This window comes from Megalops cyprinoides, chromosome 21 (assembly GCF_013368585.1).
Source record: "Megalops cyprinoides isolate fMegCyp1 chromosome 21, fMegCyp1.pri, whole genome shotgun sequence".
NCBI lineage: Eukaryota > Metazoa > Chordata > Actinopteri > Elopiformes > Megalopidae > Megalops > Megalops cyprinoides.
Window position 1 is genome coordinate 12209289 of NC_050603.1, and position 26107 is coordinate 12235395.

Sequence of the window (26107 nt, forward strand, 5' to 3'; positions counted from 1 at the left end):
CCAAAAGTATGTGCCACACCGATTGTTAACAGGTGCATAAAATCAAGCACATAGCCATGCAATCTCCATAGACAAACCTCGGGAAGTAGAATGGGTCGTACTGGAGAGCTCAGTGACTTTAAACATGGCACTGTCATACGATGCCATCTTTGAGGGGGGGCAAACTCCATATTAATGCCCATGGTTTTGGAATGGGTTGTCCAATAAGGTCATATAAGTGTGATGGTCAGGTGACCACATACTTTTGACCATATAGTGTAGCTTGTCATCTCCGAGCTGCAGCAGCACCACCAAAAATGTGGATGAGATATCTCTCAACCACCAGGGTGCAGTATTTCTCTTCCCTTGCTTTCCATAGCGCTTCAGTCGACCTCAGAGAAAACTAATTAACAACACATATTTACGTGAGCAGACTAACTTTATTTCATGTATGTACCTTTATTTGAATTTGTTCAGGAAAGGGGAAGTTAAGTGTGCTCACCACCGGTTTCAAAAGAGAATTGCTGTCCCCGTCTCTACTAGCGTACTTAAGACAATTAACCTTTTCCTCTGTTGTTCATGATATGTTGTCGCCTGAAATGACGTGAAACAACCCTCATGTAGTCGTGTTGTACAGACTTCCCCACTCCATATCATGCTACTGTCCCACTCTTCCCTCCAGTGATGTTCCTGGAGCTGAAAATGGAAGATTTTCTTTTGTACTTTCCCTGCATTTTTAACAATAGTTCAAACAATCATAAAAAACACACTTTTTAGTGAGTGAAAAGTGAAAAGGCCTTTATTTTTCACGGCTAGGCATATATGTGTTTCAGCACACTTGCCTTCTTCAGGGTGCTAAAGTAATTTGAAATGATGTGTGAAGAGGATGTAATTGTCAAATCAAAACGACAAAAGTACCTTGATGCATTTCACCCTGATGTTGGCTATCAAGACGTGATATTCTCAACCTCATAAAAGACAAAATGCATTCCGTGGTTTTGAATAGGTCTACATATTAAATTGTTCAGTTCTGTTAAGCACAATACTGTGGCAAATACGCATTACTAAAGAAATGAACAGTCAGCAAACGTACTGAAGGCGTATCACACAGGTGAATCCAAGCAGAGTAGTTATTCAGTTGTTTGAAAGTAGTATTAGTAGACAACAACGGTTCATATGTACAATTTATTCCATGGTACTAACATTGTGATAAACAAATAAATACATATATCAAATACTGATAATACAGAAAAGGTCACAACAGCCCAAATGATGAGCTTCATCGCACTTACATCATGAGTGGTACCTATGAAATCATGGTAGATGAGAGAAAACTAACAGGGCGCGGCCATATCTTATCGATGCCCCCTTTTGGGCGTGGAATTGTTTGATGGACATTCACATGGGGCTTTTAACATAGGGCGGGCTGATTATTTTGGAGGGGAGCGATTGCTCTAGAGATTGGTAATAATGTGTATGAAATACAGTTGTGGCGTTTACATACAAAGACTCATTTCCTCGAGTTGGGCGTGCTTATAATTTTTTGACAGCAATTGTGGGCGGTGCCGAGCTCCCTTCGCAGGCTGCGAGGACCAGTGTCGCGCTGCAGCCGCATTACTGATCCTTAGAACTGAGCATCACTCGGGCTCGCCAGCTAGAGAGATCTGGAGGGAACTCGAACGCATCCCTGAGAGCTACATAACCACATCAGAAAGACTGGAAAAGACCGAACGGGTGTCAGCACGGCCGCTTTATAAGCTCGATTGTTTCTTTTTTTACGCCGTCCGAAACATAACCGAGAAAAAATTATTATTCATGGAAATAAAATAGTGACCTGCAGATTCCGTTTGTTTTTTTATTTTATTTTTTTTTCCTGACAGCAACGCAGCCTTTTGAATCTCAAAATGGCTGAGATTACCAACCTAAAACCAACATACGGTGAGTGGCTGTGGTTATCTTGATATGTTCTTTATAGAAACCATTAACGTTAATATGGAGGCGAACATCCTCTTCATGCAGGGTCAGAGTATGCTGTCCATCCACTGAAATGTGTCCATTTAAGAGAATATTATGGTTGCGTATTCTGAACTATGAAGACACCTATATGTTTTACTGCCTCCGTACTGGACTCGTTTGACTTAACGATCAACTTAATCGTATAACCCAGAAATTCAGTATTACAAGTTCTGTTTAAACGTTATGGATCATTTTCTCACTTTTGTATGCTTAATTAAACTGTAGGACGACGTTACATTATCACACACCAATAAATATTTAATCAGATTAAAGGATAAGATTTTATGTTTCCAGTCCACAGGAAAACACTAGCTATGTCTTCAACGGATCATTTTAGGCGATATAGGCTTGCTGTCGCTACTATTATATGAAACTGGTAGCAGCTATATTTTTATTTTTTAAATTATTGTTAGTTTTTGTTTTGTGGCCGACAATTTGATCACAATTTGATCACAATTTGAGCAAAAGCAATGTTAGTAAACATCCATGACCTGTTTTATTACCCAACATCCAATATAATATACTAGATAATATGTCGTTTTTGTATGCATTATTTTGATACATTGTGGATTTTTTTCAAGGTGTGCTCGTGCCTGTTAGTGTTTTTGGATGCTGCTGTTTGCTTCGTCATTTGCGCTTTTAGGTAGAGTGGGAGAAAATCCAACCCTGACCTGCAATGAACGCAAAAGAGCACCCAACGCGGTGAAATTTTGTCTCACGAACCGTTTGCGAAATGGGTTGAGTAATGCTGATTTTCTGGTCGCGGGTGCGTGTGGAACAGATGGAAGGATGAAACCGTGTGGCCTGTGCGCTCTCGACTACCCCCACTTTTTCCCAATGGCGTTGCCTGCGCGTGTGGGTTGGGGTTGACGGGGGATGACGTTATGTCTATTCCTGTTCCAGGCATCGCCTGTCCCCGTTTATCTATTGTTTTTGCTGAACAACCTGCCCGGAACCGGATTAGATATTGGACATTATGAAGCCGGTGGAGGATTTAGTGGGTTAGCATCCGTGGTGGTCGAGAGATTCGCTAAATCGGTGCCATCTCTGTTGACGTTAGGACGTGATTTAATGGCCGTTGTTACGCGTATGGTTAGCGTTGTTACACGAATAAACGTAATATGGTAAACCGTGGTTTATTATTCGGAAGAATGCATGGTTAGTTACAGAGGACTGGATGGAGCTTCATCCTATCGATAAAGTGCCAAGTGCCTCAACCATTCAGCATGCGTATGTTGCTAGACAGTCATTCAGTGAGATGGTTGACGCTCCATAGAGGGAGATCTTAAACTGGATGGATACTGCTGCACCCTCAGGTTACCTGAGAGGTGAATAAAAGTTTAATCCATTAGCTTCGACACACGCAGCTGGAGCATCACACTGCCACCATTATCCAGTAATTGTGATAAAGTAGTCATCAAGGCATGTCTTCATTCAGATCCTCAGCGTACATGGGCTCCTGCTGCCTAATACAGTATGTCATTAGTGACAGAGCAAGGCTAATGCATGTTTTTATGTACCTGGAGTGATGAGGTAACCAAAGGCTAATAATGATGTTACTGGCAATAGCTTGCTACGGTATGCTCTGTGGGTTCTTTGCTATGCATGTAAAGGATCTGGACTTGCAATATAAAAGGCTTCTCAAGTTAATGATGCCATACACACCACTTCATCTGTGGTTCCTGCAATCTCTGTAGCTTTGTTACTGTATGGTCTGTACCAGCTTCACAGTCACATTATCAGACGTTGCATGTCACCGTATGTTTAATGCAGGACATTTGAATGATCTACACACAACATAATGGGGTCTGATGTTAAAAATAACTGTTCTGGGACCATCTTGGATCAGAAACCCACAGCGTAGGCGGCGCCTGGAGAACTGGCATGGAGGAAGATCTTGGCTGAATGAATCACTGTCCTGCTTTCAGACTCAGTGGAGGATAATAATCTTTAAAACACAAGAATGTGGAAAGCACATACCAAAAGAAAAACATCCATTTGATTTAACCAGTCATCTCAAGGGACAGGGATATCAGTGAGGAGTAACTTTGTAAACGCACACCATATATTTAAAAAGGGTAGTCAGAGCTTGCGCTAACTGATGTCTGGACTCCCAACCTTCTTTCTACATCTAGGAATTCCAGCAAATATTGCAAACCCTTATGCAGAAACAGCAATGAGCACAATGCAATGGTAAGCATGCCAGCACCGGCAGGGTTTTGCAGTAAAGAATGTTCAGGGCAGGTCTGTGGATCACAGTTAGTGAAGAGTGCTCACTGTGAGGGTTCTTCGCAGACTCAGTGTGAATTTAGGTGAACCGGTGCAGGGCTAGCACACATGCTGATGTGTGAGAGACCACCAGCAGGGCTCTTCGGTTCCGTCGGGTGAGCATGCAGGGAGATGCAGCTGCCGCCTGCTCCACAGTGTAGTCCAGGGCAGCGATACTGAAGGCACTGAAGATGATGTGATTTATGCAGTAACAACTTATGACAGAGTGACAGCCCTCTTGCTGAACCCGTGCAAAATGTAACGACCCCCGGGGACAAAATGTCTGCCAGTGGCTTCCATTCCTGCAGGTGTTTCACAGTGAGATGCACATATTAAATATCTGTGGTGCATGGTGGGAATCTGAGCACATATTTGCAACTGCAGTTCAGATTACGAGGTGTCCATAGTTTTGGCAGCAAACATATATGTCCTCCACCCATTTCCCTTCTTACCCTGTGTCTGCTGAGGATGTCGGTAAAGCACGGACACTGACATGGGCACTTATTTACCCCAGAGAGACTGAGCCAGAGCACTGTTACCCATTCACCCCAGAGAGACTGAGCCAGAGCACTGTTACCCATTTACCCCAGAAAGACTGAGCCAGTGCGCTGTTACCCATTCACCCCAGAGAGACTGACCCAGAGCATTGTCGCCCATTCACCCCAGAGAGACTGAGCCAGTGCGCTGTTACCCATTCACCCCAGAGAGACTGAGCCAGAGCCTCTGCCCCTTCTCCAGGCCCCTTTCTAGGTCTTTTACACAAAGCTCCAGGGTGATTCCTCACCCTCCTGTGGCTGCATGCCTCAGCTGAAACGCTTTGGTTATGTTCATATGTAAAATTTGTAGTTTTTGTCTGGAGGACCATCTATTCCAGCTCACTTATTATAATAATAAGAAATAATAGTAAGAAGAAGAATTAGTGCAAGTAGTCATATTTCCATGTTCATATTCATGTTTGGAATTAGACTGTAGTCAGTGTGTTGTTTGCTATATTGTCCTAAGACTGTATGAAAGGCTGTGGCTCTAGAGATAAATATTTTGGATTGTTCTATCACCTTTAAGTTATGTTGTGAAATGTAATGAGGCCACATGAAACTATTGAGATCACTGAACCTTCAAAAGAGAAACAAACTTCTGCTCTTTTTTGTATTTCAAATTTTCCAATCGATAATAATGGAGAAGCTATAAACTTTTATAAAGCGGTTTATGGTTTAATGATAGACTTATAGGCAATATTGTATTATTATGAGAATGACACATTTGCAAAATCATTTTTAGCAGAACACAGTAATGTACACAGAGCAGGCTGCTCTTTATTCACTCAGCATACAGGCCTCTGTTTTGGTTAAAATCGATGCTATGTGGTATCAATCAGGTGAACAGGTCAGAAACCCAGGTAGATCCATTGATGCCACGGTCATTCTGAGAGCTACACATTGGGATCAGATTCAAAAAGGTGGATGATAGCAGTCCCGACATAGTTCATATTTTACACTCAAAGTTCTTTTAAAGTCCTTAAAATGTAACAACATTTGTTATCTTTTGTTATTTTAAAATATTTTTTTCACTTGTTCTAAGTAACAGGTAAAGGGTTTAACAAGTAACAGGTGTGATTGAAGATTAAAATCTGTCAGTTTTTGTCAGTGTGAGATTTTCGGCATGAGTGACATTGACTTGATATTGATTGTACACACAAAAACATTTGTTTGCAAACATTAAACACTAATATAAGAACCTGTGTATGTGCTGCTGTGTTTCTCAAACACATTCACGTTCAGTTTTAATTTAGAAAGGCTTTAATGCATTTAGCGTCTATAGGATGTCAGTCCTAGCTTCTTTGAGAGAAGTGTGTCTGGTGGTCTCGATTTCATTTATACTGTTTCATTGGTCCAAGTTGTTGATGTCGTTGAAACATTGTATGTATGGCCCTCCTGTGTCTGACACTCTTGTACTGTATGAACATAAGTCTGTCTTTTAATTATATTGCTTTTCAATATGTACAGATACATTAAATATGCATTCAGCTTTTTTTTGCAAACTAAGTGGACATAAACTTTCAGCAACCAGGCAAGTGTTGTACAGCGGTTTGTACTGAAAAGGCCCAACAATGGTTTGTCTTTTGTCTGTATTTTAGCTGATATCTAGTGCTAGACCCCTTGGTTGGCTTGCTTATCCAAATGCTGATTGAGAATGTAGTTTATGAGTGTAGTTTTAATTTCCTGCTGAGAACTGCAAAGCTCTTGACCCCTCTTGAGAAGGCTACACCATGAGGAACCTGTGCACCTGGGTGGAATTTGAACAGTGTCTTAGTGGAAGATTTGTGTCTGAGGATAGTTGGGATGTCAGAGGCGTCTCTGCTTTACTGCCGCAGTGCTCGTCTTTGTCTGTCTCACCCCTCCTGCTCTCCCACCATGACTCCTTAATCCAGAGACGTTTAGCAGTGAGGGGGGCCCTGATCTGTCCCTCTACATTTGGGTCAGATTGTGCACCCATCTGCATAAGGGCCACATGCCAAACGTGCCTGTGTCCATCGTCCCAGGACAGACAGAAATCTGAAAATCTCTCTGTAGATCAAATCGCTGTGGAATGGTGCGTGTGTGAGTTGTATGTCAACATGTGAGAGGGAGAATTGTATTATTGCATACTGTATTCCACTTATTATTCTAATATTTCTGCTCTAATATCTACATGCTTTGCAACAAAAATGCATGTTTTTTATTCTGATTGATGGAATTGAGAAGAGAGGGGGCAGTGGAGAAGGAAAGGGGGGGGGGAGAGGGAGAGAGAGAAGGAAAGAGTATAAAAAGAAAAGAAAAAAGAGGCCACTTGCTGCTCACTCATCCATGAAAGATGCATAAACTGGTTAAACCAGTTAACGGTTACATAAACAGTAGATAAATGTGATCAAGGCATCTGCACCACTGACTTATGATCATGAAAAATGTGGGCAAAACCATCAGTTTTGCATGAATTAGGTCACACTGTAATTTGCCTGTGAAAGCCTGTCAGTCTGATTTCAAGATCTTGTATTATTTCATATGAGTGGGTACATGCTGAAAAGGTCCAAGCTGAGTTCATGCATTTAGGGAGTCGTTTGCTAAAAGGAGCAAAACGACTGTGGGTTGCTCCTAATCTTGCATATGCTAGCAATGTACTTACAACGATCAGGCCACTGTACTGCATTGCCCCCCACTACACTCCAATTAGACATCTGCCTCAATAAATTGTGGTCTACATTTTTAAGCTTGCAGCAAAAATAACCAGCAAACAAGCAGAGACATAGGCAAAGGAAGGATGTATTACAGCCAATAGAGCTGGAAGTATTACTAGAGGAAGCAAACAAGCATATTTCTGCTGTACAGCTGCAAACAATAGCTGCTGGCCAAAGAAGCATTTCACAAGAAATTCATGAAAATTCAGTAAGCGCAACAAAATGAACAGCGCTGTAGTTAATGGAAGACATCAAGACCTGAGGAGACACAAAGAAAAAAATAGCTTTAACGTTTATGTTCTGGGCTAAATTGCTTGTATGTTCTTCTGAGAAATTACGATGAGTGAATGTGGAGTTGTTCTTTGAAGTGAAGTCAGCTGTCAGTGGGCACAATATTTGAATTTTCCTCTCCAATTTTGACTGCAAATTTAGGCCAGAATTTCAAACAATTTTGGGACAAAATATAAAAATGACAATAGCTTTTTGTGATTGCCAACTAAATGCAGTCAGTATTTTGCATCCAGTAAATTTTTGTTAAAATAGCAACCCAGGTTCCATTTTACTCATCCCAGTATGTGCGGATGAGTTGATCCATGGCTCTGCAACCTTGACTTTCCCCTAGACCAGCCCAGGAGCAGCATAAATTCAGCACTCTGACAGCATGTGAGCATCCTGCAAATGAGCTGCAAATGCAAAAAGGCTTTGGAAATATTTTGAATATTTTTGTTGTTGGTGAAGAGCTGCGTTGGAGAAATCTGGCTGTTGACATCAACTGTGTTGTCACAATTGAATTCAAGGAGCTTGCTTATTTTTTTTTATCAATGTTTTAAGCACTGTGACATCTATCTGTCTCAGTTTGACAGTTCTGTAAGGTTATATTGAATTTTTTTTTAATATATAGATAAATAAATGTATTGACAGAAGTAAATATATTCATCTATATATTCATATTTCCATCTATATTTTCTTTTTGTTTACACACAAGCAAGGATATGCTGTGATTATTTATAATTTTTTTTGCCTTTGACAGGCACTGTAGAAGAACAGTACACTTTAATTTAAGAATGATTTTTGCTGAGCAGTATTCTGTCAACAGCTTAAGAGTTAGCTTTCATCTGAAGTTTTTGATCCTGGGATAGTCCTCTTACACATTTACGCTAGGTTTTTGAAAACCACAAGAGAAAGACCCAAATGTGCAAAAAATGAATGGGAATTAAATCCACAGGGACACATTATTTGTGTCTCTGCAGTGAATTTGCATAAACATGAAGTGATTGTCCTGTGATTGCATATGCATGCAGTCTCACACACAGACAGCACTTGGGCGTTCCTCGGCTGAACTGTGTTTAATGTGTAGGTAATAGATACTGTCGGGTGAAAAATGTGATCAATGGTGGGTTTGCGGAACCGCAGAAGCCTTCTAAATAGGAGCCTTAGCATGTATGTCATGTAGCTTGCTTTGTTTTTTAGCTTTAGCACAATGTGTTCATTGTCTGCAGTGCAATTAATTATGTATCAAATCATTATCTATAGTGTCAGAATTACAATATGAGGTAGCCCCAGGAATTGCAATGACTATTAATTATTTATTAGACAATTACCAGGGTTAAAACTGTGCTCTGTTATTGGTGGAGGGTCAGGCTAGCCGCGACAAGCGTGTGTCTTGGTGTGCAGCTTTACTGATGAGCAGGAAGACTGGTGCAGTGGCCGCGTGTGACACGCAGTGCAAAGGGAGTGTACCTCTCCTGGGGCCGAGGGGGAGAGGAGAGGAGTCTTCAGCTGAGGCTCCACTATCTTCCCAGAGGACGTTCCCAAGCAACTGGAGCAGCTGGCGCTGAGCACCTTCCAAAATCTGACATCAGCCGATTCGGAATTCCCACAGGGGCGCTAGTGACCAGTGAAAAAAAGGCGGGGTCGAGTCTTTGTTCAGAGGCAGACACTGGCGACAGGGGGTGGGGGGCTCGGGTGGGGAGAGTGATAAGGGAGCGAAAAGAAGGTAGGGAGGGAAGATGAGACATGGAGAGGAAGAAAGAGAGAGCAACACAGGACAAAGAAGACTGACACTAAGTCATTTTTTTAATGTTTGCGAATGCTGGGGGGTTTAGATGTGAAACATGCCCGGCGCAGCTGGGACAGTCGTCAGTTGTGCTGGAGAGCGTGGCCGGAGGAGAAACGCCAGTCTCCCTGTCTCGCCAAAGACATGACAGGAAGGCTCTATTATTGTACGCTCGCTTCTCTACTCCTTTGCCTCCGGTCAGGCGATGCACCAGCGTTTCGTTCGCTGTGTTTGTCCCTGTGATTGTGCAGACAGGGCTATCTCCCAGGGCGTTTACACTAGCCCAGATCCAGCCGCAGCTCAATGTGCCTGAGGCGTCTGTCACGTTTACATACGCTCTGAGTGTACCTCTACTCAGGCAGGGAGCTGTCTCTCTCTGACCTCACCAGCAACTGCAAAATACGGGGAGGGAATGAGGGTGAGGTGGAGAGAACAGGAATATTTTATATAAAGGTTGTAATCTTTCCACTGCATTTTTCCTTTTATATGGGTTTTAAGCCTTGTTTGTGTGACTGCGCCCTCCTGCTGCGTCTCCCCCCGTGAGGATGAAAACTCGCCCTTTCCCCCATGCAGTGTGATCTTTTCGGCCTCTGCCACGGGCAGGCGTTTGTGTTCCGCTCTGAAGCCCACAGCCAATCCGATGATCCGCTCACCGAGCCCAGGGTGTCCTTCTTGGAGGGCCGACGCCCCCGCCGAAGCGTGTCGGGAGTTCTCACAAAGCGGGTCTGATTGATCTGACATCGGTTACCATGGGGTGTTCCTGACCCGTTTTGACCTGAGGTTGGAGTACGGGCACTGGGCTGTCGAGACAGGCTGTGGCTCTGGCTGGGCTTTCCTATAGAGCTCTAGGCAATACTTTCCCTCATTTAGTTATCATGTTCTTTGGGGTTATCAGTTTCAGTGCAGGCAGAGAATGAGTTGGTATGGACATGTGCTGGCCTTTCCTATAGGGCTCTAGGCAATATTTTGTCTTTAGTTATTTCATGTTCTTTGGGGTTATCATTTTCAGTGGAGGCGCTGAATAAGGTGGTATAGGCAAGGCTTCGGACAGATGCATCGGTGGTGGAGGGGAAAATTACATATGTATTCTATGAATATATCGTTCATTGAAAAATGAATGACGAGAACTGTCTTTTTAATAAATGTATGGGAATATATGTCAGTTTACAGAGATTTAAAAGATATTCAAATGTCTGCATAATTTGTGCCATGATATGTGATAAATGGGGAAACAACAAAATGCATAATGAATATATTTGAATATGTTCTCCCATAATAGCATGCATATATTTTAATGATATTCATATCACTGGAAGTGTTCAAAAATATGAAAGTAATGTGTAATGTTTATAAATATGTATCCCAGCAAGAAAATAAATTCATGTAAATGTAACATGAGCTATTTAACAGGCAAAACCATTTTATGAATGACTATATACACAATATTTCTCTTCCACTGAGAAATAGGTTCAGTTTATTTTAAACGCACCACATACTCATTATTATATTGATGTAAATGTATTTCCTTACAGGCACATATGATACCTAGATTTTGCGCCTAGATTTTGTTCAGTCACAAGCACCACAAATAGATTTCTTGTCAGATAGTATTGAGGACATAAAAGTGATTCTTTTCCTTCAAAATGGTTCGGGCACCTTACAAGATCAAGTTCATAGAGGACCTTTGATATTGGTCTCTTGATACCAACTTCAGGCATCTGACTGTCCTGTTTGAAGAGGAATAAAAAAAGCACGTTGCCTTGGTTTACTCAATTGTGCTACTTTTAACAAAGGCCTACATTTTAGCAAACAATATGAAAATCTCTGTTCCTTTACAGTCATTGATGCTGCCTTTTTCTGCTCTCACAGTAGGCCTGTATGGTACATTTTAGAGTCTATGTGTGAAACAAATGGTGCAAAGAGTAAAAAAGGTGGCTTTGCTATAATGTAGTGGATAATGTAGTGGAAGCCCATGGACTTGAAATAGCGGAATCTGAAAAATTTCCTTTAAACTTTGAATTGTACTAAACTTGTTTTTCATGATTAATGTGTTCCAGTTAAAATAAAAATCACCCATCAGAGGCTCACTCATTTTTACTTAATAGCTTCTAATGTTGTGGTATTACCTTGGGAAAATTATAACAATACATTTCTTCTCCAGCCTCTTTTGTGTCATAGAATAAATTGATGTAGCACATTCTCTTTGTTATAATTAAAATGAGTGAATGTACACAGAGGTAATGCTACCACATTACATGTAATCAAGTAAAAATGGAATCAGGTGTAGGTGGGGGATTCTTGCTGAAACTGGTGCTCTTATTAGCCACATAACACAGTGAAAAACAGTGTCAGGCCAAGCTGCATTTTAAACGTGGGGAATGGGAAACGAAGGTTTGATTAAGAATGGGTGGGGCTATCATATCTTTTCATTGACTGACTGATTTCAATAAATTACTGTGTTTTTCTGAGAGCAAAGTCTGGGTTGGTTTGTGCAAATCAGTGATTTGCAGCACTTAGTAAACCATCAATTATAGGGTTCATACCTTGCTCTCCCATCACAATTTAAAGATTATTTTTCAGCGCTATTTAAAGATTGGCCTCCACTGTTGTACAGCCATTAGACCTATCCTCTGATTTCCATTTTGGCTGTAATCAGCAGATTTGTTATGGGTTTACAGCATCTCCAGACAAACGCCACCCTCAACTTGGAATATAAGGAGGAGAAGATATCAGAGACATGGGGGTGTCTGTAATTGATCTCAGAGTGTCACTAGAAATAAAACGCATTCCTCTCAGTTCTCCCTAAAACTCTCATTTGGGGTGCCTTTCTTTTATCAGATGTCTTTCAACTTTCAACAGACAAATAATATCTTTTCTTCCGCTCTCTCATTCATGCACTCTCCCTCTCTGTATCTCTGTATATTCGCCCCTTTCTCTCCCTTTCTCTCATCTCAGTTCCCCTGTTTTCCCTCTTTCTCTTTCTGTCTCTCTCTCTCTCTCTCTCTTCCCCCACCCCTTCCCCCTGTTATCGTCGCTTCTTCCAGTTATTTATCTCTCCTTGTGGGGTCATATTGCCCCCCTCCTGCAGCGTGAGGGCTGATTGGTATGCAGCCGTGTGTTTGTGTGCGTTTGTGTGCGACTGCTCCCAGCACCCCTCGAGTGAGGCAGACACTTTGTGCCAGTGGCCAGCCCCCCTCCTGTACCCGCGCTCTCTGGTGCACTAAAGTACATTTGACTCAACTTCCCAGTCTGCAGCATGCAATAGGTTGCGCTATTACCTAGCAGTCAGCCTGGCTGACTTTATTTATTATGGCACATTTAAACAATGCATCTGCCATGGAATGGCTGTGCAACATCATAATTCAAGTGACTGCCTCCGTAGCCAGACTATGGGATCGCTCCACCCTGGAATACTTCTGCAGCACAGTGGACTGTAACATAATATGGATGCTTAAGTGTGCTATCATTTGGATAGAGCCAGTGGGAAAGACATCCCATAATGCTATAAACATTTGTGTGTTTCACTGGACATATTCTGTAAATTTTGGATGTAGTTCTTATTTTTTCAGGGAAAAAACCTATGGATTTTAACATTTGACATAGCATTTACTGTGGTACGCAATGCTATATTAACGCAGATTCTCACTGAGAGATTTTCTTAATGAATGTCACAGAGTTCCTCAGTAGCTAGAAGAATTTAGAAAAGGCCATTCACACGGCATCCTTGGCTTGAGGTTCGAACAGCCCTGCTTTTATCCCTCTTGGTCCATTCAGCCTCTGTCCTGTGGTTGTTATCGCACTTCCTCCTACTCCTCTAAGATTCCTAACTGGAATGAGCTTTATTGGCATGACAGGAGGCTTCCGGTGTTGCCAAAGCTTTCAGAGCAACAAAATGGAGAGGCACTTTAGCCCAGCAAAAACAGTGTGATAAGGCAGTGAGAGAGAGAGGTGGAGGGGAGAGGGACGGACAGAGGGAGAGGAGAAAGTGAGAGAAACAGAAGGAGAGGGGTAAGATGGAGAGAGTGGGTAAGGTAGAAAAAGGAAGATGGAGAGAGGGGCAGGGAGGAGAGAAGGGGCAAAAGAGGAGAGAATGATAAAGGTAGGAAAAGGGAGGGAGGGAGACGAAGAGGGAGAGAAGGAGGTAGAGAATATTGAACAGGTGGGAAAATGAATGATGGGAGGGGGAGAGAATGGCAGGAGGAGTGCAGAGAAAGATCGAGGGAGAAAGCAGTGGAGCCAGATAAACATACAGACAAAAAACAATCCCCTGTTTCATTCCCTCCAGCCCCCCATCCCGCCGAGGCACACCAGCTAATTGCCTGGGGAGCTCAGGTCCCAGCCTCACACCGCTTTCTCTGCTCTGTTCCTGAGAATTGCACACTATGACTCCAACACCTTGGAAATGAATGAGAGATGGACCCTGTCGCATTCATCCATTTGCACTGCCACTGCAAAGTAAAACGCACACTTTCCCAGCTATTTTTTCCATTTTGTGCGAATGCTTGAAAATGTTCCTCTCATGGAGTCTTACGTGTTCTAGATGAATTTTTTACTTGCACAATTGCACAAAAGCTGCTTATTACATTTGTTCCTTAGAACATCTTTAGGAAAAGAGTATAACCAGCAGCCAATCAAATTGAAAATACAGCTGAAAGTCCACAAATCATTGTTCATTTTACAAGCTGTGGATGTGAGCTCCAAAACTGTTACACAATTAGCTATCTAAAATTACAGGGTTAAGAGAGTTTAAAGGACAGAGACGTCAAACACAACATTAATATTTCAGTCTGACATTTTGGTTACTCCGGACCTTGTATGAATTGTTACCAGTGTTTGTCTCAACGGTACCCGTTAAACCTTCCGGCACCTGGGAAACAGTGCTCATCTCACCCAATTAACCGTGCCCGCTGTTTGACTGAGCGGGCGGCTGTGGCCCCTCTGGCCCCACATGTGGTAGGAGTCAGAAAGGGTGACCTGCTTTTCGCGCGCAGCCTACAGGATTGGCTCTGGCACATCACTCGCAGAAACTGCCCGGGCTCTCAGCAGATACCATGGCTCTCCATCTCTGACACCTCTCCGTAATGCTCTCTCCCTTATCCGTCTGGTTTGTCTCCCCCCCACACACACCCGATAATGTGACATGTTTCCCCTGTTCAGCCTCCCTTTTGCTCCGACCTAATTTTGTGCTCCCGATGTGTTCAGTGCATGCTTCAGTAAGCAGCTATTAGGCAAACATCCTCCCTCCCTCCCGCGGTGTCCCTGTTTGACTGCGGTGACACAAACAGAGGCAGCGCCTATCATGTCGAGGCACTGGCAGATGAAAAACACCCTGATCTTTGTTGACACGTTAGCTGTGAATTGACTCCATCGCATGCCCCGCTTCAAACGGGAGTGTTCAAACGAGCCCATCCAAATAAGGTCATGCAATACTTTTTTTTCCAAACATGACATTTAGGTCACTGAAGCAGCGTTTTTCGGAAGAAAATCCCCACACCCAGAACATGAGGTCTGCTGGATGTCTGTGTGTGATGTCACAAAGTGTGCGCGAGGTCACAAATGTGGAACAGGATTGTAACAGAAGGTTGCGGGTTTGACCTTTGCTTTGGTTTAGCTGCAAGACACTGCTGTTGCAGCCTTTAATGAGACCCTAAAATGCTTCAGTAAAATATTCAGTTGTGTAAATAAAAATATGCAAAATGCAAACTGCCTTTTATGAAACTCTTTGATTTCCAAATAAATGTCATTCTGGGGTTGATTCTTTGCAATGACTCAAATGAGATGTCTAATGAATTCCCGCCCTTTCTTCTCCCTCCCCTCTTCACTTGGTGTGTGTCTGTCCCACCTCCCCCCTTTTCCTCCCTTCCCCTGTTCCTCCTCAGACGTGTCCCCGGTGCTGGCGGGGTTCCTGGGCGCGGGGGTCCTGGTGGTGTCGGTGACGGTGGCTGTCTTCCTGTGGACCTGCTGCCAGCGGCGGTACCGCCAGCTGACAGGCAGCTACAAGCTCCACGGCAGCCCGTCAGGCCACTGCGACGCGGCCACCGACCCGCCCTACAAGTTCATTCACATGCTGAAGGGCATCAGCATCTACCCGGAGACGCTCAGCAACAGCAAGAAGATCGTGCGCGTGGCGCGGCGCCCGGGCGGGCGGGGGGAGCGCAGCCGAGAGTGGGGGCGGGCCGGCGGGGGCAGGGGCGGCGGAGGGGTGCTCCTGGTGGATGCGGCGGAGAACGGCCTTCTCAACGCCCCGCACCTGCAGATGAACCACCTGGTACCCAGCGGGCAGCCCAAGCTGGAGCGTGAGCTGCCCATCCGGGCCGACTACTGCTGCCTGGAGAGCAGCTCGGCCAGCAGCAGTGAGACCAACAGCACCGTCCCCAGCAAGATGGCCTCCCCCTTCACCCCGGCCGAGGAGCCAAGCCTCGGCACGCTCACCCTGGCCGTGGACTACAACTTCCCCAAGAAGGCGCTGGTGGTGACCATCCAGGAGGCCCGGGGCCTGCCTGCGGTGGACGAGCAGTCGGGAAGCTCCGACCCCTACGTGAAGATGACCATCCTGCCGGAGAAGAAGCACCGCGTCAAGACCCGGGTCATGCGCAAGACCCTGGAGCCCGTCTTCGACGAGACCTTCACCTTCTACGGCGTGCCCTACAGCTCCCTGCCCGACCTCGTGCTGCACTTCCTGGTCCTCAGCTTCGACCGCTTCTCCCGCGATGATGTCATCGGTGAGGCCATGGTGCCACTGGCCGGGGTGGACCCCAGCACCGGCCGGGTTCAGCTCACACAGCAGATCTGCAAGAGGAATTTACAGGTAAGAGAGAGCGGGGGCATGGGGGGAGGTGTTGGGGAGAAGGAGGGAGAGGAGATTGTAGATAGAAGGTATGAGAAAGAAGGAGAAAACGACATCAATTTCAGATGACAAAAATAGCAAAGGTTTCGCTGTAAATGTATTTTGCCTCTGCAGTAAGTTACTCAGCTTTAAGCTATGAGTTTTAAGTTCATTGTCATAGCTTTCTTGCTTCTTGTCTGTAAAAAACGTGTGTGTTACTGTTGGGAAAAGTCATCTACTTTGCATATACTTGCATACTTTACGTTGCTAAGGTGCGATGTCAGCAGCCCAAGGGACCTGTTGATACAGGCACTGACAGAAGAGCAGATCTTTCACAATACATACCCAGGTCCAGGGCTATTACAACATATTATTATGTATTATTATGAGTAATGTCAGAAAAAAAGATCTCACATGCACGCACACACACACACACACACACACGCATATAAACAGAATCACACATGAAGACACAAGAACACACACACGCATACACACAGGTGAAATACACACACTCATACACACAACAGCACAGGAGTGCATGGCTGAATTGTGTCTGTCCAGAAGGTCAGTGGCTCTCTATTGATTCCAGGCCCATTAAGGCCTTAACTGCTAGCGGGCGGGGGGGGGGACAGAAATCAGACCCCATGTTATCTCCTGCTGCAGGGAGACATCGATCAAAGCCTCAGCCGGAACCTAGCCCTGATACTAATATCATTATCCCTGCCGCCTTACACAAGGACGGTACATCCCCTATTGGCGCTGTCACCACCAAGCCTCCAACAGCATGGTCACAAAGCACCAGAGTTTACCCAAGGCCGGTCTTTAAATCCGCCAGGCTGTTGTTTCTCTGATGCGTCACCCTGACGGGCACAGATTCTCGGCCCCCAACCAAATACACACGCTTGTGTGCACTACTTTACGTCCCCTCTAAATCACGTAGGACTTGTGGAGACCTGTGGTGGGCTATTGTTCCCGTGTGACAGAGAGAACATGTGTGGGTGTTCTGGAGTAGGTGGGTAATCTCCACCCTGCAGACTCCCATCCACAGCACAGCTCCATCTCCCTCTGTAAGCCCTCTGTGATGGGCTTGCTGCCACAGACCTCCAGTCAGCCACTGGCCTTTTACAGCAAGCTGCAAATAACACCGCCACCTTTAGGCTGAGCCGCACATCGGGCTGACACATCCAGACATCAGCCTCCCTCCCTCTCTGTAGACACTGAAAACAAGCATAAGTGTATACACAACACACACACACACACACACACACACACGTGCACACACACACACACACACACACACACCTTGCTTCCTCCATCCCTTCGTCCAGAGGGACAAATACATTTAATTGAATCCATTCCGTTTTTGCCCAAAGAAAAGAATAAATTGATTCTCTCAGGAGAAAGAGTGACAGAGGGGGAGTGTGTGTGTAAGAGAGATAGAAAAAGAGGGGAAAAAATGAAGAAAAAGAAGCAAGCTAACCTGGGGCTCTGTAATGTATTCTTGTTAGAAAGAGAGTGAGGCACCGAGTGAGAGGGATGAATCTGCAGGGAGATAAAAACTTTGGATTGTAAAAAAAAGGCGGATGTGCCGATTAAAACTACGGCTCGAGTGAGCATGAAAGTTTAATACGAGGAAGGTAAAATGGAGGAAAAGCCTTTAATTATTTAAGTAGGGGGTGGTAAAAACGTCACAGTCATTATGACGGTAATATCTCAGCCGTTTAGCACTCAACAAAAGAGGACTTTTTTTTGCAAAGTACTCTGCAGCAGATACCCTTATGCAGATATGTTACAGTCAGAGTCTCCCCCATTTGCATATAAAGTGTCCCTGTGGATTATAGTAAAGGCTCCATCAACTGCAAAGGCCCTTGGATTGGCCCTCCAGGAGGAACGTCAAAGCAGAATACATCATAAGACATTGTGGTGTTCTTTGATCCTGACATGCCTAGTATTGAATAGCAATGTTCCCACAGGTGATTTTTCTTCCATTTTTTCCTTCAAAGATTCAGTGCAACGCTGCATACAAATAACAGGGTTAAATGGACCAGGCTGAATGCTTTCACGTATACTACCAGCCAATGTGCCTCAGAAGTAACTACAATTTTGTGTTACAACAAATAACATTTACATACCTTACTCAGGCAGTATTATTCAATTCAGAATATTATACTTGTAAGGCTTGCCTTGAAAGTATAATATATTCTTACTTGAATTGTAAGGCAAATGTTTGATCACACAACAGCAAGATGGACTGAATTAAGTAAATCAATAACTAAATAGTATCTCCCTCACCTCATTCAACAACACAGTCCTCAGTGAGTGGAGACATGAAGTCTGATTACTGTGCAGAACTTTGTAGCTACATTGATTGGTGTACAGTGTTTTCTAACATATAACATTCCTCAGATACACATCGATGCACAATCATATTAGTCATATATTCATACATATATTCAGTAAACACTCATGTATAAAGACATGCACACATTTACTCATGCACGCATACACTCACATACATATACACGTATACATGTACTCACTCTGTCTCACACACACCCACACACACTCAGAATTTCACACAGTAATAGGTGATTTTGTCCCAGTCTCTACCAAACTTTTGCTTGATAGAGTGTAGCCTGAGCCCTGGGCTGCCTCCCCCCACTTGTTACCTTGGTAACACCCTGCAGCTGCACAGGAATCTACATACAGAGAAAGAGAGAACCTGAGAAACAGGAAGATGGAGAGAATAAGACAGAGAACAGACCCAGACGCACACTGTTGTGGTTGTGTGTGTGTGTGTGTGTTTGTGTGTCTGTGTGTGCATGTGCATATCTTTATTTGCATGTATGTATGAATGTGTACGTGGATGTGTGCATGGATGTATTGACACTGTATTCTTCTCTTTGCAGTGTGTGAGTCGTGGGGAGCTGCTGGTGTCTCTGTCCTACCAGCCTGTCACCCACAGGCTGAGTGTGGTGGTACTGAAGGCCAAACACCTGCCCAAGATGGACATCACAGGCCTGTCAGGCAGTAAGCCCATAATACTGTCCTTCCTAAAACTGTTTCAGATGGAAACCACCTGAAGAACTCTATCTGTTAATTAATCTTTCTTTTCATTGGTACACATAAGAGGTTGTGTAAACCATGTAGACTGTGAAACCACAGTTTCATTGTGGTTACCAGAGCCTGTCTCGCTGTTCGCTGTTGTTTTTTTTTCCACTTATTTCTGCTTCTCTTTTCTTCATCTCACTTAGACCCATATGTGAAGGTCAACGTGTTCTATGGCCGCAAGCGCATCGCCAAGAAGAAGACACACGTGAAAAAGTGCACACTCAACCCCGTGTTCAACGAGTCCTTCATCTACGACGTGCCAGCCGAGCTGCTGCCCGACATTTCCGTGGAGTTCCTGGTCATCGACTTCGACCGCACGACCAAGAACGAGGTGGTGGGCCGTCTGGTGCTGGGCGCGCACAGCCCCTGCGCCTCTGGCGCCACCCACTGGCGGGAGGTCTGCGAGAACCCCCGCAGGCAGATCGCCAAGTGGCACAATCTCAGCGAGTACTAGCGCCACACGCACACCTACACACGCGCTGGGGAGTCACAGAAAAGACCCCCCCCCATTCCGAGGGAGACAACTCCTCTTATGTCATAGATCACCCCCCCCTAAAAACAAACAACTGAAAACTTAGGGGGGACTTGTACAGTGAACTGTTTTGCGTCAGTAAAAATAACAGTGATGATTACTATGATAACGGGGTTGACAAAAAAAAAAAATCTGAAAGGACTTTTGAGAATTAGAGCACAAATTGTTATGAGTCTACAAGAACAAATAAAAGACTGAATGATTGGTTGTTACAAAGAACCAAAATATGAATCAAAAAATATACAAGACTGTTAAAAAATGATTCGGTCCTATCATTTTGAAGGCAGGGCAGGGGGATGGGATTATCTGAGTAAAATTCACTTAAAAAATATAGTTCACAAACCCTTGCCCCACCCTACCTGGTTGCATACATATTGGTGGTGTATACTTTCAATCTATTGCATGCTGAACAAATAAAAAACATTCAAAGAAAAAAATGAAGAAGCAATGAAGTACATATTACTGGAACTCTTAACGTATAAGTACTTATTCTCTCATTCTTAATTCCATAGGAGGAGAATAGGTGAATTCAGCAAGAGCTCAGCTCAGAGCCGTACCACCAGGGCAGTGGGGTAACTTAGAGACAGGCTAGTTTCCTTGGTGAGATATATTTACCCTATCTTCCATTCTATATTAAAAGGAAAATAAAAATATATATTCATAAATCCATAATGGCATCTTTTAAAATTGATTTCTTCCATTCTTGGAGTGCCCATGCCCATACATTAGCAGAGAAACCCATGAAACTACAGATGCATTGACCCGATACAGACATAGCAGTTCTCCGCTCTATTCCCAGGAAAGGGATCCTTGGCAGAAATGCTGCCATCTCTTTAGAACCGACAACAGCTAATATTCAAACCAGAGATATTCCCATCCAAGCAGTATGTGAAAATAGAGGCAAAATAACCTTTGCTGTTTCATTTGGGTTTAGAAAGCTATTAAAGTTAATCACGAAGTTTTAATACAACATGTTGATTTTTTTATGTAAGAAACAAGTACAAGGTTTGATCATGAATAGGGCATGGATGTGGGTTAGGATCAAGGCTTTTTCAGATGTACTAAAGTTTACAGATTTTTTCTCCAGAAAGCAGTGGGTGCCTTACTAAAAGACAACATGGACCCACTGCCTGGGCTACCAGTTTCAAATTCAGAACCTGACTTTGGGTTTTCCCTGTTGCTACCCACGCAGAATCTCAAAACATTGTACTTGCCCCCCTCAGATCAATTTGAGATTTGATTTCGTATTGGCCAAAGATCAGGAAGCTTGAAGACATTATCTCTTGTGGAAGTTTCGCAATGGTCATTTCTAATTGTAATCCTATTTTTATTTTGTCGAGCCTGTTTGGAGATTTGGTTTAGAAGCTGTGAAAGCGGTGAGTGCACAACACAGATGAAGCCAGGCTTTACAGGAGTTCCCTGTACAAAACCCCACCACACTTCGCAGATTTATATTCACTGTGGTTATTATCATGAGAGCTGTAGTAAGAATCACAGTGTACTGCTCCATCAATGGCATTGTAATATATAGCAAACACTATCTGTGGCTTCATAGTAGATCTGTGTGATATAGTACTGCACCATTTTGAACAATATTGTTCCTGCGTCCAGTTTGTATTGGATCCACAAAATGCTACCGCTTTGTGTCTGTGCTTCCTGTCGAGGCTAAGGCACATCTCCCTTAACTAAGCACTATCTACTGTTCAGTGGAACCCTTTGATTATAACTGCACCTTAACTATGTCACCAATGTTAAAGTGAGCTTGCGAGTGTGTCTACGTGTGTGTGTGTGTGTGTGTGTGGGTGGTTGGGTGGTATGTGTGGGTGTGTGGTATGTGTATGCTTGTGCGGGAGGGGGTAGAATTCATACACTACTAGAAGAAGCATTGGAGTGTCATCTGGTGCTTTGTTCCTGTCTCTCTTTTTGCGTTCGTTGCTGAAATAAGCACTGCAGAGGGGATTCCTGCTCCAGAGTTGCCTTGGGAAGCTTTGAGCCGTTCAGATCTCTGAGTGATCAAAACGTGTATTTCAAACCAGCACGTCCTTCCCCTGTTTCCTTAACAGAGCCTAAGTAGTTAGATGTAACACTGCCGCCGAGTGTGCAGAGATAGTCTTCCTCTCTCCGTCACTGATACGGCTAGATGTATTTTACAGTTTGGCATCTGTAATAGTGCAGTGATACGGACAGGTTTTGACGTTTGTCAAATGGGCATTTCTGGTGGGCAAAGCACTAGTACAACATCTCTGTCAGGACACACCCGGCAACTGCCTGCATGGCGGCTACCGATTTGTGACCGATTGCCAGTTGTGTCGAAACAGAGGTAAGGTCTGTTACATTAGTAGTGCCGATGCTTGGCAAGCCATTTCAATCAGTGCTTTGCATTAAATTTGAGAAGCGGTGGCGCTGAAGTATTTTGTATCCTTGAAGGCAGTTATGTGCTTACATTCAAAGGCTTCACAAAGTAAGTTTGGCTGCAGACCCCTTTGAAGTCAATTTTGTACTCATGCTTAAAAAAAAAAATGAACTGAGAATTTCGCGGTCAGACATTGTAAGGAATGGGAAGGTAAATATAGTACACAGCACTGTGGCAAAGGGTTGCAGTCGTGTAGAGAGACATGCCTTAGCAGCCGTGAAGCAACAGATAGCCTGGAGCGGAGTAGTGCTGAACTGGTGGAGGATTTTGTACCATATTTATCTGACGTCATTTGGAAAGCTCAAAAGCTAACTCCTCCTGTTGCCTTTTGGTTTAGTGAATGTCCACCTGACACACTTTTAGGTGTGCATGCATTTGCTGTTTGGAATTGTTGGAAAAAAATGGTTTTCTCTCAAGGCTATTTGTAGGAAAGAGGCATGTTGTATATATTGTAATATAGGAGGCTACAACCTTGCTATTGTTTTTTTCTTACCAAATATACATATATAAATAGTGTCACCACCAGTTGAGTCCAGCTGATATTCACAGTGATAGTCCCCTTAAACCTATTGTTGATGCACATCATGTGGAAAAGGAACATCACAGTTTTTTATTTAATTTTTATATGTCATGTCTTAGCCTTGCCTTTTCTCCCACGCAGAAGGCTCGCACTGAGAATCTCCAGAGGTCTCATGCGGTAGCAAGAATAATTAGATGCGCATCGTCTGTTCTTTGGACGGAATAAATGCAAATAAGCAGAATTCACGTCAGAGAAGTATAATGTTTGCTGCAATGATTACTAGGTAACATCATTCAGACTTTCTGCTGAAGAATCCTCTTTTTGTCATTGTTTTGAAATCAATTGTATAGCTCTTCATATCTCAGTATATGAGGTGGTTTAACGTACACTCAAGGGTTTGAAATGGTCCTTACAGCAGTAATAACTACGATGGCAAAATACCATCCTATTTTGGCCCGCATTATACATAGAAGCACTGACTGCTGTCAAGAAAAAAAAACAGTTTTTTGTATTCCTTTTTTTGTAGAGTTCCCTGTGCCCCTGCAAGATATTGTAAGCCTTGTCGGGGATTGAATTTAATGTACATGAAGGCTCTTCAACCCGCTGTCAAATCAAATTAGCTTTCACACGGTAACCTCAAATGGCTCTCGCTCTGGCACAGATGCACAGAATAGATTCATACGCTGTCCTTATCCGGGGGGTCCTGTGTCTGTTCACTGTATAAACTCTCTTTTGTCCAGATGTCCAGAGATAGACTTTACGGAGCATGCTCATGTTTTTCGTCATTCCAGCTATTAGCATAATGCACAAGCATCATTAGAGAAAGGCTCTACACAGGAAGACTGCAGCATAGGAATCTAAACAGCCCCTGGAAAGTAAAAAGCAGATGTGAAACCTGTGTGTTTTTTTTGGCAGTTTTGATTGGCATCGTACAGTCACCGTTGACAGGAGCTGACACAGACCAGGGTAGTCTAATGAGATGGAAGCAGTGCATGCGCAGGTTAAACAGAGGATGCACTCAATGTCGTGAGTGACAGGAGGGAGGGGGCCGGGCGGGCGGGGGGCCGCTCTGTAGAGCAGATTTGAGGGGGATCACTGGCTCATGTCTTGGCCCCAGCTCGTGTCCAGATGGACAAGGTGCTGGCCGGTGTCCGGGTTTGACTGCACTGGCACTGGGAGCTCCTTCTTTTCCTTTGCGCCCATTTCTTTCACTGTCTAAACCATCCATTCCTCTATTTTCCTTTATATTTCTCTCTCCGGCCTTGCATTCCCTTCGTTTTATTTCTCACATCGCTCTCAGTTTTCTCCAACTCTCTTTCTCTCCCATTCCCCTTGTTTTCTCACGTCATTTTTCACCTTGATCTTGAGAAGGGAGTCTTGTACAATAACAGATGTGCATATGCGCTTCGGCGCATATTATGTTACTCACCATGGCACCTCTTGGTAAAAAAGCTCTGATATAATAAAACCCAGGAAAGGTATCACTGTGTGAGGAGAGAAAGGGAGAGAGAGAGATGTTAGCGCATTATCCCTCCCACTGGGTGCAGCAGCTTTACTGCAGTGCAGTCAGACAGATTGACTGAACTTGTACCAGGGAGGGAGGAAAATTTAATTTAGGAGAACCAAGGTGAGAAAGTTGAGTTGCACGATGCCCGGCTCACGTCAAGGCTGGTGCAGATAGAATAGAATGGCATTCATTTTAAAACTACAACAACCATATCAGAGAGGGGTGCAGATAGAAATTCATATGTATTCCTTTTTAAGATAAAAGCTGCAGTGAATCTAAAAGTGTCTGGTGGCTACTCCTTGTGTGTGTGTATGCATGAGTGTGTGGCACTGTCCATTCCGGACTCCATTTCAGATAGGATAGTTTTACATAAATCATATCAAACTGTCACCCGTTCTGTACATTTCATACCTATAATTTAACTGTTTTTGTACATTTTAAGTTCAGTCACCCATCAGACAGCATCAGATTAACTGTAAATCAAATGGATTCTTGGTCTACAGGGTGTCCCCAAAGTCTGTCTCGCAGGTAAATTTAGTTAAATGGTAAAAATAACTTTATTTTAATTGAAACAAATGTTCTAGTTGATATCCTCCATGGGTCTGTGGACAAACACAAAATTTAATTAACTGAATTGAAAAAAAAAAAAATCCAATCTTTTCCTGAGGATTGTAACTCTTTTCCATAGTAATCATCGCAAGTTATTCCACCAGCAACAAAAAGAAAGTTAACAATAACGATTTCCCTACAGGGCCAGATGAATGGGACACCCAGTGTATATAACCCACACATATCCATTGGAATATTCTTTTTGAAATGATGTTTTAAGCGAGATTTTACCGTGATTTCATTGATCCACCCATCAAATCTTGAGCGATGTCATTTTTTATAACCCTGTGATGATCATCAGTTTTTGTTTCATGCACTTGTCAGGTAGCATTCTCGTTTTGTGTTGTGTGTTCTCTTCCTCTGAAATGGCAAAGGGCTCTATATATGTGCTCATTTTTAGGGTGCCCTTCCCAAAATCCTCATCCACCCCCACTCTGCCCCCTCTCCCTCTACCCCATATCTTTTTTGGTGTCTGGTCTCTTGTACTACTGAACTGGGGTTAAAATACAAAAAAAAAAAAAAAAAAAAAAGAGGAAGAAATGAATTGTAGTAATTACAATGACCTAAATCGATATCAATGATAATTTAAGGTAAATAACTTTTAAATGGAAAAAAATGACATCAAGTAACCTGAACTGTGTTTAAAGTGCATAATGCCATAAAGTCTATGCTAAATATATTACACTAATGCTAACTTGTATGTTGAATTTGTTAACACACATTGAACGTGCAAATAAAAACTGTTACACCAGTTCCGTCATGGACTGAGTTTTCCTTCCCTCAAAGTATCTTATCTGTCTTTCTGTCATAACACCCCCCATACACACACACACACACACACACATTTACAATGTACAATGTAAACATAAAAACACATGTACACATACAGACACACACTAGCGAAAAAAGATCATGCACACACAATGTACCCTCCCCTCCTTCACAGAGACACACATGCTTTTTATAAATACCCACTAGCCACTGCATTTTGATTCAGAGGACAAGACAGAAAACCTGTATATTGTTAAATGAAAGAATGATGTTACAGGAGGGTTC

The 26107-nt window shown here is 43.5% G+C and overlaps 1 protein-coding gene across 1 annotated transcript; it reads left to right on the forward strand.

Moving 5' to 3' along the window:
* The first annotated feature begins 1430 nt into the window (after window positions 1–1430).
* On the forward strand, window positions 1431–25802 carry syt11a (synaptotagmin XIa). The gene is made up of 4 exons (XM_036555591.1): window positions 1431–1917; window positions 15410–16338; window positions 19269–19389; window positions 19614–25802. The coding sequence occupies exons 1-4, from the start codon at window positions 1884–1886 to the stop codon at window positions 19922–19924; spliced, it is 1395 nt and encodes a 464-aa protein (XP_036411484.1). The 5' UTR covers window positions 1431–1883; the 3' UTR covers window positions 19925–25802.
* The last annotated feature ends 305 nt before the right edge of the window (window positions 25803–26107 follow it).

Excerpts from the sequence above, each read along its gene's own strand:
- syt11a (XM_036555591.1), top strand. The coding sequence starts at position 1,884 with ATGGCTGAGATTACCAACCTAAAACCAACATACG. Across the intron at positions 1,918-15,409 it reads CAACCTAAAACCAACATACG|ACGTGTCCCCGGTGCTGGCG; the intron begins GTGAGTGGCTGT and ends GTTCCTCCTCAG. Across the intron at positions 16,339-19,268 it reads TCTGCAAGAGGAATTTACAG|TGTGTGAGTCGTGGGGAGCT; the intron begins GTAAGAGAGAGC and ends TTCTCTTTGCAG.